The sequence below is a fragment of the Pundamilia nyererei genome, unplaced genomic scaffold (genome assembly GCF_000239375.1).
Source record: "Pundamilia nyererei isolate P.nyererei 1_Seehausen unplaced genomic scaffold, PunNye1.0 scaffold00313, whole genome shotgun sequence".
Classification (NCBI taxonomy): domain Eukaryota; kingdom Metazoa; phylum Chordata; class Actinopteri; order Cichliformes; family Cichlidae; genus Pundamilia; species Pundamilia nyererei.
In genome coordinates, this window is record NW_005187714.1 from 38,500 (window position 1) to 49,612 (window position 11,113).

An 11,113-nucleotide genomic window follows, 5' to 3' on the forward strand; every position below is an offset into this window, starting at 1 on the left:
TTTTTTTTTTTTTTTAAATCTCTGTTTAATTCTTTCTGACTGCTGATAACCACTATTCAATTCAGTCTTTTTCTACTAATGTTAAGATATATTTTTAAAAAGTCAGATCAAATATACATCAGAAAAACCTTGAATTTAACACACTGCTTTTATTTTATAACCTCTTATTACTTTTGAAAAATTAAAAAAAATTTTTAATCATATGTATTTTATGGTTATTTCAAATTTACTTTTTAACTGCAAATAGCCCCATGGAGCACATGCAGTACTTTCTTGGCCCACTAGGGGGCTGCAGGCTACATTTTGGGACATTGCATCAAATAAAATGGCACCAAACAAATGAAAAAAAAAAATTTGTACTTCACAGGCATCACAGGCATGATGGCGAACAAATCGGGAATGTACTAAAGAAGCCACAAAGAACAAAGAAAGCACCATAACCTGTGGTGTGTATGAGTGAGACTTTGGATACTGGCATGTGCTGTAATGTGTGGCTGTGTGCACATTAGAACTGTAACAGAGCGATTTGATATATGCACTTGTCTTTTCCTGTCCGTGTAGATCACTACCTCAAGGCTCAAAGTAACACCCATCTGTTAAATGTATTAACAGTGTATTTTATGCAGGCCTGTGTGCCGGACACAGTAGTTGGTTAAGAAAAATAACGTAGTGGAGGTTATTGCCATCACACATTTTAGATTTGCACTGTTTCTTTCTATCTTATGAGGAAAAAAAAAACAGCTTGAGCCTGCTTCTTGAGTAAGCATAATGAAGGCTTTGATATGAATATGTTGCAGATTAACAAAAGTTGCATTTGTTTTGTTTTCTTTATTTGCTGTCATTAATATATTGCCCGATCAGGCCTGTTTGAGTTTGTTATACATTTATTGGCAAATATGGATGAAAGCAACGCTGGTGTTGAGGTTGTATATAGGGCTTGTTTTCTACGCTCTCTGTACTATATATTAAGCCCTATATTTTGTTCCACATTACACGGTGGTACTATAATAAAAACAATGTCTATTTTTTCTTCATTTAATGACAAATTACAGTATATTGTGTGTTTATACAACATAAAACACATTCAATATTTAAAAATAAAATAAAAACAAACTAAAACGGTACACTTTATATAAAAAGAGGGATGAACGTTTTGTCTGAAATGTGAAACCACTGCTGATGTACCTTAAACCAGCCTCATTTCTAATGAACAGCAGGGGCCAACTGGTTGCAAAAGTTAAAGTAAAATTGTTTTTATATATAGCACTTTCAAGATAAACATTACAAAGTGCTTCACAACAAAACACTAGAAATAAAGACATAAATGATACCCAAAGGGAAGTTTGAAAAGATGACTTCTTAGCTGCTTTTTAAAAGAGATCACTGAGACCACAAATCCCACGGTCTGACTGTGTATAAGTCTATAAAAAGATTTATTGCCTACAGCATGATGTTAAATTTGCAAGTTATATTCACATTTACAGTAAAATAGGTGAGAAAGAGGGTACGTTTTATGGTGTTTCCAGCCTGTTTCTAAAACTCCCAAGATGGGTCTTCACTAACTTTAAGGGTGACATCATAGTGGCTACATCCCTCTTTTCCACACAGTTGCTGTAAAACTAACTACGTCCCAGTATAAAAACATAATCACCCCCACAACATTGTTTGATCCTTGGGTGCACTAGTGGGACTTTTTCCTCTCCTCGCAGCGAGGTCCAGAGAAAGGAGGTCGACAGCGACATTTGTTGGGAGAAACGCACTTCCCTCCGTGCAAGCAGGGCTGACTGCATACAGCTACGGACAAAAGAAAACAAAAGCACAGGTACTATTTGTAAAACCAGGGGAATGGGAAATGAGTGAAGAGCTTGTAAATTCTAGCATCATAAACTCCAGCAGCTGGTCTCAAAGGTGTGAAGTGTTGTGACATCTGGAAATACACTAAGCCGAAAAGCAAATCCAAGGTGCAAAGAAAAAAATCGGGTATGTAAAATGCACTGGTGTGAGAATAGTGCAACGTAGTCAAGAGAGCAGAAAGTACCGGAACTGGATGAAATGAAAAAGACTTTATCATAAGGAATAAATGCTCCCAGTGAAGGGCCAGCATCAGAATTGGGGTCATAACACGACTCCGTACATCTGAGACTCCTCGATTATTTAACCCAGTCTCATCAAATGTGCACAGCAAAACGTTATCGGTCTTTGGGAACAGTGTACTCACCCATATGGCAGGCACCACCCAACCATCCCTCCGTGCAGCTGCAGATTCCTGGAGCCACACACAGCCCTCCATTCCTGCAGCCCTGGGGACAAATTGCTGCATGGGAAACAAACCATAGAGGGGTTTGCTCAGCGTGGAACAGAAATATGAAAAAGAAAAACTTACAATAAAAGTTTGTGCTTTGTGAACACATGTGAACATATTTTTATTTAATTCAGGCAAAAGTCAAATGTGAAAATTTGACATTGGTCAGACCATACAGTGGCAGTAGCGGCTGTAATGTACCATTGGTACATGCACGTGACGTTTTTCAGGCATTTTCAGCCTTTATTGGACGGTGACAGTAAAGAGTGGACAGGCAGAGATCAGGCCTTCACTATTATTATCTACAAACCCCACCGAGCTTTGCAGGTCCCTGCAGCACTTCAGCATATGGTTCACTTGCTCAAGCATCATCCTGGCCTTTATGATTCCTGCTTAACTACATATGTAACTATCCTATGACATTAGGTTTAGCAAGTGATTGGTCTGTTGTGTTGGTTGCTAAGTTAATTGTGGTTTTATGTTGATGGTGTACTTGTAAAATTAGTGCCATGCATATAAGAGAAGGAGTTCATATTAGATTTAAGCCCTCCCGGTGCCAATGACCCAATGTGTATAATGTGTATGCTAGCAAATATGGAAAATGAGCGTAGGAAGTCATCGAGTCAGCTAATGAATGAAACAGCTTTAATCCTAGAAGAGCAGCAAGGCTGAATATTTCATCTAGACCACAGAAGACGGATTGCTAGTCCAACAGATCCTTAATTTCACATGGAGAATGCATTAGTGGAAGCAGTCTAACAACAGATTTTCATCACTAAAAAATCAAGTCTGAGTTTCATTTGAAGAAAAATCTTGGTAGACATATAAAAAATTGGCTTTTCAATCTTTGCTGTTTTTTTTTCCAGTTCAAACTGAACTGCAGTTTTCTGCCAATATTACAAACTTCACCACAGCTCTCCAGCTGTTACACCTGCATGTCTGCCTCATCCACTAAGTCAGACTGACTGTTGCTTCCCTTGGTGACAGCTTCTTGGAGCCATAAAAAGCCTTAAACATCCACTAATGTCTGCAGCTGATGAACAGCTCCATTTGGCACCTTTGACCTCCTGTGTTAATTGGGTAATTAGATACAGCCACGAACCCTCCTGGCATTTTGATCCGGCCCAGCTTGAAGGGCAGATACACTTGGCCACGCCGTTGACAGCGGTGCATTCTCCTCCGTTCCAACATCCCCCATCGCACGTCACTGCAAAACACACACACGCACACACACACACTGTTCATGAGATAGTTTTACCATACCACAAAAGATTTAAGTTAATTTGGATATAAACTCCCCAAAGCACCCAGGAAATTCTTCACTACACACCATTCTGTTGGAATGCATTGACTTATGCATTCATAAACTTAATAAAACACATTTAAAAAAATCTAATCCATAAAATGTTTTAAGAAATTAGACAAACAAATGAGGCAGTACGTGAGCAACAGCTGAAAACTGTGTGTAGTATTCTGAATAATAGTAAACTGAATACAAATGAATAGAGCAGGAAAATACACCAAAAGCAAAGAATAACTGTCATCATGACACGCACACACGTGTTAATACACTTATTGTATTAGAACTGTCCCGCTCCCATGAACTCGTTTACCTTTGTGACAATATCTTCCTCCAAATCCAGGAGGACATCTGCATTTTCCAGGGCGAAGACACACTCCTCCATTTTTACATTTGGGATCACAGTTGGCTGCAAAATTATCCACCACAGTTTTTTTAATAGGCTTCAAAGTTTTGACCTTCTTTCTCAGAAGTCTTCGTCACTTTAAATTAATTTGCAACAAAATAAGTTAGTCATAAACTGGGTCAATAAATAAAGTGGCACATTAAACCATTTATTCATAGCTGAGCTTGGCACGAGGTCTTCCCTGTGCCATCATCAGAATTTGAAATTACGCGCAGATAAAAGGTTTGTCACGTCACCATACTGGCAGGTCTCTCCTTCGTAGCCCCGGGAGCAGAAGCATGTGTTGTTGCGGATGCAGACTCCGGCGTGTTCGCACGGCGGCTCGCACTTCGCTTTCAGGTCAAAGACGAAGCCGACCGCGACACCCCGGGGCGCGTCCGAGCCTCCGGAGCACACACCGGCGAGCGACATCAAAGAGGCAAACAGGAGAGGTGCAAAGAACATGGCCGGATGTGCTTTGTTGCTCAAATGAAGAGTGAAAAGAAGCGAAGCGGTGGACGGATGGAGGAGGAGAAAGTCTCCTGAAGAAACAGGGAAAACTTCTCGGCCAGGATGGTGGTGGTGAGGCGGAGCAGGGAGAGCGCCCTGGGGTGGGGGCTGGGGCTGTTTTTCAAGACTTTGGATCAAATCTATGCAGTCCATATTTGCATGAAACATATAGGTTAGACCACCGCGCAGATTACGCAGTGGGGTTACATGAAGTAAAAGTTTGACTCTGCCACAACAGATTCATAATGATGAGGTTTCCCAATAGTTTGTCTGGAGTTATGACAGAGATGCTCAAGATACTAATTAAATTAGGGCCTAAAACATGTGGATAGCACAGCTTCACCATGCTGCCCTATAGCAAAATACTCCAAAGAAGGATTTAAGAGTAATCTGATTGTATTTGCAGTCTGTTCATTGTGCAATAATTTATCTAAGGAATGCTACATGTGGTAACATAAAAAGTATTTTTATTGTTGCTTAGATTAAAGCGGTTGTGTTTCATATGTAGTTTATATGTAGCACCCACAAAGAGAGTAATATAACTGCTCCAGAATGTCTAATAAATAAATAAAAATCTGTAGTGTAGTTTGTTTTGTTTTTTTGCTAACCATAAAATAAAAATGTTTCAACAAATGTAAGAGCTCACCTGTATGAACTGTATGAAACACTGCTACCTGCTGTTTAATCCTCACTGATCCTGTGCTACATGTTTGGGACAGTCTACCATAAGGTGGCTGGATGAAATAAATGGACAAGTTTCTGGTACATATGCACATTTGTTGAGTAACTATGCTCACTATACTTGGTATCTTCTAGTACAACATTTGCTTCACAAAATGAGACACAAAAGATGATGCACAACTGATTTTGAAGGTCATCAGTTGACCTAATATATCTACACACATTCAGGAAGCTCACTTTACCCAAATATTTAACTTTATTAAAGTTACATAGCATCTATAACTAGTGGTATTTAAACAACATCTTACTCACTTCTGTTATAACAGCAAGGACTGATTTCTAAGGCACATAATTCATAATTGGTGCAAAGTATTATTTTTCATGGCTACACATCTAAGGTTTTATTTTGGTTTAAAGAAACTGCTGTGAAATATGCAACAAAAGAAAAGTGCAGTATTTTATACTGAGTACATATTTCACAGCGATGTTGACAAACTATATCTAAAAGACTGTAGAATCACTTTAAATGTCTATGATTATATTTGTCAGAAAGACAGAGTTTGGGATGTTAGTCTATGTAGAGCACATATGGAAAAACCATTTCCTCTTGTTTGGTGAAAAGAAACCCTGGGCCTGTATGAAGGACGGGGTGAGGGGGAAGTTCTGTTGTAATGACAATAACACAACCAATCAGTAGCGGATGTGGTTCTTCTCTCTGCTCCCTTAAAGCTGTTCAGAGACCAAACAGGCAAAGTAGCTTTCTGTTTGATTCTCTGTGTTTTGCATTTTTCAGTAAAAGTGAACAGTGTTTCTTTATTCTGAGTTCTGTGAGCTCAGAATAAACAGAGTTTGCATAATACTTGGACTACTCCAAGTACAAGATTTAAATTTCCATAAACGGTATGGAGTCGCTCTGCTGCTTATTCACGGAAAGCTTCTCTGGACAAGCAGTCAAGAGTCTTTCCTTGGACTCACCACATCAGACTTGTCATGCATGACAGAGTCCAGCTGGAAGAGAGACAACTGGACTTTATGAAGACCTTAGCATAGTTCTTCCCAAACAATCTGAACTGAAGTAGCTCACAACAAATGCAGTTATGTAGATTTAGTTGGCACAACACACAAATATTCCAAACATCTAAAAATCAAGAATCAGCATTATACTAAGCAGTGTCGGGACAGTGAGTCTGACCTTTTAACTTGATTTAAATGGGTTTCCTCTGTGGCCAGTTTAGAAGTGTGAGTTTCACTCATATCTGGGTGGATTTCTTTGGTAATAAGATTTTCATTGAAACTGGTGATAATGTGTTGAGTCACTTTAAATCAATATAGTCCTGTAGGGAGAAAATAATAGGTTGTCGCTTATTTGCAGAGTGATATCTTCATGTGGTTTATTTGATAATGCACTATATTCAACTTGCTAATCAGCAGTTAGCCTGCGTAACCACCAAAAAAGATAAAGAATAACAACAAAGATGAATGCCATCGTGTTAAAAATCCAAAGGGGAAATCACTCATTTAGTAATAAAGTACCTCCAGAAGCAAAAATAAAAGTACAGTGCTGCCCCACTAACACTCTACTGGCAACAACTAAAGTACAATCAGTAAGCAAAATACATTAGCGATGGGGCAAGAGGGTTTTTTCTCTGTTGTATGTGTTCCAGTGCAGCTCTGGTCTAGACCTGTGACCTGGATCCCGGAGTGGAAGTGAGCTGGTGGTTTAATGACTGCAACAGATGTGAACATACCATGATACACAAGGGGCCTGTGCCTCTCGCTTTAGGAAACAAACAGATGGATAACACCAGAAAGAAGTTTTGAAAGCAGAGAACAAAATTAGGTTCTTTGAAAATAGTAATAAATATTACTATTATCATTAATAAATAGCTTAAACACACAGCTTTACAACCACATCCTCAATTCTAATTTATTATGAGCATAAATGGAAGTTAATAGATGTTGCTTTATGTGTGTGCTTCAGCTCTGTGGATAGTTGCTGGAGTGAATAGGTTCGTGACAGGATCCCAACAACATTAATGAGTGTGTTTGTGTGGGACACCGTACTAATGCTAAGAGGCAGATAAACAGATTTGGCATGAGGAATATGAAGGACAGTTATGCTAAAGTTTGTCACTGGTCTTCTGCAATATTACTGCAAATTTGCAATCTTATTTCCAAATTTCATTTCTGAGTTTCAGTAGGAATGCACAGACAATGACAAAGAGAAAACGTTATTTGGAGACATGTGCTCGTGAACTAGATCAGAATATGGGACACTATTTCATTTTGTGAGAAGAAAGAACAAGTTCCAGATAAAAGTACAGTATCTGGTCACCCTACAATAGCTGCAGCCCCCTGGTGGGTTGTGAGGATACTGCAGGTGTAGTTCTTTTGGTGTAATACAATAAAACCCTGTTATCCTCAATAAAAGGAAGATGTTTATGTCGGGTACATTTTCTAGACAAAAATCATTTATGGACAACTAATTTATGATCAGATGAAATTTGTTTTCGCACATTTGTAAGAAACCTGCAAATTTTATCTCCTATTCATTGCTCAAACATCTGCATCAAGTCCACTGAAATGGACTTGATGCAGATGTTTGAAAACATGAAGACCTACTTTTTCTTGTCTTTTAAACGTCCAGTTTCAAGTATTAATGTGCAGTAATAACAATGGAGTAATGAAAAGGTAAGAATTTGGAGACCTTCATACTTCAGCTGAGTGAGACATTTGGCACCACTCTGTGTGTACACAGTATATTAGAAGCACACCAAGAAAACACAAGAAACGCTCAAAATGAATAGATTTTATTGTCACCGGCATGCATGAAAAACACAAAACCACTGTTTAGATGTTAGAAAATAGCTGGGAAACTTTCACATTTATGGAATATTACGAACAGTTTGATTTCGGTTTACTTTCTTCAAAATGACGTGTAGAAATGTGGAGATTTTGCAGCGATTTAAACTGTGAAACTTTGCATGTTGATTTAAGAAATTATATTTATGTGATCAAAACAGCAAATTACACCATGGCCCACAAAAATAGCATTAATTTAAATTTTTAAAAAAAGGTGACATTTGTATGAATAAGCCTATGACATAAAAATATTATTATAAGTTATTTTCTTATCAAGTGAAAAATGTATTTTATTTTTCAGTAAAATATGCTCATTAAGGTCTTCAGAGTAGTCACGCGTCGCTTTTAACCTGATGATTAACAGAGTTACACACACACACCGCACAAAAACTAAAAGTTTAGAATAAATCAGTGATGACGTGAGTCTGCTGTACTGCTCTACACACTAACAAAATTCATGAAACAAAAAGAGAGAGGCTGTTTGTAGAAAGGAGTCAAATAAGAGCAGAAAGGAATGATTAGGAACACCTCAGTAGTTTTACTTTCAAAAGTCAATTCTCTCTCACACGTTTTAGAAACGATTTCATAAAGTGGTGTAGAATGAGAGGGGCTGTGAGCAGCTTTCCCCTTCTATTTAAGCAATATTCACATTACCTTCTCTTCAAAAGGCCCAGCTAAAGTGCATCGTAAGTAAAGCTATTGCTTCCAGTATTTCAAATACAGAGGAGGAGTGATACTGAATATTGAATAATGTGCTCTGTTTTTACCAGCCTGGAAAAACTACAAACCTCTCGTCTATGGGCCATGAGGAGGATTTACAGGTCTGGTTCACGAGGGATAAACCATCGTTTGGTGGTTTTATTGCAAAACGTCTATTCTAAACATCATGTTTGTCCTCTAAACAGAATAAACTATTCAGGACTTAAAAACTGATGAGCCACTACGACTAAATTAAAAGCAAAGATGTTTTGTATGGAGGTCAACAGCAGTATCTGATGCCTAAGCTCTTTTGCTTCCCTTATTGGTAGACCTGCACATGCCCGTGCAACGAGGTGGTGTTCCCCCCACAGTCCACATACTGGTACATCTCCTGGGAGACCTGCTCCGTGTGGCCAAAGTAAGACGTTGTCACCATCACCCTGAAAAGCAAACAAGAGTCAAACATGATCAAAGTGCAAGAGATCAGTGGAAATAGTTGTGCAGCAGTCTGATATCACTGCTATCATTATTTGCTGTTGAAAGTACTGTAGCTCAGAACGTACACCAGTGCATTTCCTCCATCTATAGATCTATCACACCTAGACTCAACATCGTGTTCTGGCCTAAGCTCTAAATAAATTCTGTGCAGCGTTCTTGTGAATTGAAGTGGAATAAACCTCTATGTTATTCTATGTGGCATATCAAGTCTTCTCTGCACAGAGCAGTTTTTCATAGTTATTCGAAAATTAAAGAAAGGGGAAACATTATCATATGAAGTGTCCATGAAGAGCTTACAATTTCTGATTAAAAGTTAACTATCACAGCCATGTACCTATAAACAGCTAAAAAGATTAAATATCTTGAAAATGGTAACAAATCTGATCAATCTGGATTCAGCACAGTAAAAATCAATAAGAAACAACACATTTTATCTTCAAAACAAACAACTTCTGAAGTTGACTTTTTGACTGCTGGGTTTGGACAGCTTATTGTTCTGATCCTCACTTGAGGGGTAGACTACAAACGAAATTCAACACAGCCAGGCTTTCTTTATGCTAGCTGTCCTAACAAAACCCAAAACCTCAGTTGGAGATAACTGTTATCACAGTTAAGAACAGGGTTTATCAGCTTCCTCTATCAGGCAGGAGTATATGCATCAGGCTCTGTGCGTGCTCAAACCAAACTGGGCATTTTGCAAGTCATGTGACTCTTCTGCATGAAAGAATCATAATAGGTGCTGTCTACTCCAATCAGAAGCATTATCAACTGATGATGATGATGATAAAATTGTGATTAAGAAGATAAAAAACATTACAGCAAAATGCATCACTGCAAATAAAACAAAAAAAAAATTATATAATGTTGCAGAAAATCATTAATCTGGTGGTTTCGTGCACAGAGTAGTCCAAAACATTTGAATTCAAGTTATTTTATCTCTGAGCACGCTCTCTGTGCTGCTGTTTAGCTGCTCTGAAACTGTAAACTGGATCCATCTTAACATTAAAACTAAATTAAAATTGCTGCACTTTGTCAGCAGATCAAAGTAAAAACTATTTTATGGATTGAACAAGTATTCCTGCTGTCTGTTCTTGTAGCGTCCAGCAGTGTAAAGGAGACTAAGCAGTAGATTAGAATCAAGTACAACAAGGTTTATACAATTTCTGCATAACAAAATAAATCAGTATACATTTCAGGTGCTTCAATCAGTGGTTTAAGCGGTGGTACGGCTTAACGACTTGGACATATAAAACATATTCCCCCAGTAGATAATCTAGATAACATTTAATACATGCTGTAAATAAAAGAATCAGTGAAAACATGAAACATAATCTGATCAGAAGCAGGTTATCTGTTCAGTCTAAGTTACCACAGTGACTTAGTCAGATAAAAAGAAATCCACTTTTATGACACAGAAACCTTTAGCCTGGACCTGCTCACTAAGTCATTAATCTGGCTTCATAGTGCAGGCCTCAGGTCTATGTTATTCTGCATTTACTACAACATGCATCAGCAGCAGGAGATCTGAGATAGCATGGAGCAAAGTGTCAGCAGTTAGCTACACCAACAGCCAACCACAGCTTTTCAGGTGAGTCATGCTGAAAAGCTCAGATAACACCCTGTTGACTTCTCTTTCTTGCTCTTATTACAGTCAAAAACTGGTTGGGAGGCTTTCCTTGTACTTATAACATCACAAAATCGACTCCTAGGAATATGACTTCACAGCTATCAGTTCCACTCCTCACTTGACAAGTTTGCATGATAGTAAGAAAAGTGTCATTGAGAGCAGGCAAAGGAGAAACTAGAATAAACAGTAGTTGTGAAGAGTCGCACAGTGAGCTGAAAAGAGATTGGTGCAAACAATGAAAACAGTGAC

The 11,113-nt window shown here is 38.3% G+C and overlaps 3 protein-coding genes across 3 annotated transcripts in view; 1 reads left to right on the plus strand and 2 right to left on the minus strand.

Annotated features, from left to right (window-relative positions):
- The window catches only part of vwde (von Willebrand factor D and EGF domains), a 26,479-nt gene extending 25,454 nt beyond the window's left edge, over window positions 1-1,025 (plus strand). The window contains exon 30 of the mRNA XM_013915501.1: window positions 368-1,025. Coding sequence (XP_013770955.1) covers window positions 368-382 — 15 coding nt within the window. The 3' untranslated portion in view covers window positions 383-1,025. The remainder of the gene's footprint in view (window positions 1-367) is intronic.
- A 43-nt stretch (window positions 1,026-1,068) lies between these two features.
- seraf (Schwann cell-specific EGF-like repeat autocrine factor) lies at window positions 1,069-4,579 on the minus strand. The gene is made up of 5 exons (XM_005751473.2): window positions 4,245-4,579; window positions 3,916-4,011; window positions 3,405-3,509; window positions 2,219-2,314; window positions 1,069-1,794 (listed from the first exon to the last, which is right to left on the minus strand). Exons 1-5 carry the CDS (start codon window positions 4,450-4,452, stop codon window positions 1,682-1,684), a joined length of 618 nt encoding a protein of 205 aa, XP_005751530.1. The 5' UTR covers window positions 4,453-4,579; the 3' UTR covers window positions 1,069-1,681.
- Window positions 4,580-7,972: 3,393 nt separating this feature from the next.
- The window catches only part of LOC102201503 (transmembrane protein 106B), a 10,326-nt gene continuing 7,185 nt past the window's right edge, over window positions 7,973-11,113 (minus strand). Inside the window, exon 8 of the mRNA XM_005751474.2 lies at window positions 7,973-9,179. Coding sequence (XP_005751531.1) covers window positions 9,059-9,179 — 121 coding nt within the window. The 3' untranslated portion in view covers window positions 7,973-9,058. The remainder of the gene's footprint in view (window positions 9,180-11,113) is intronic.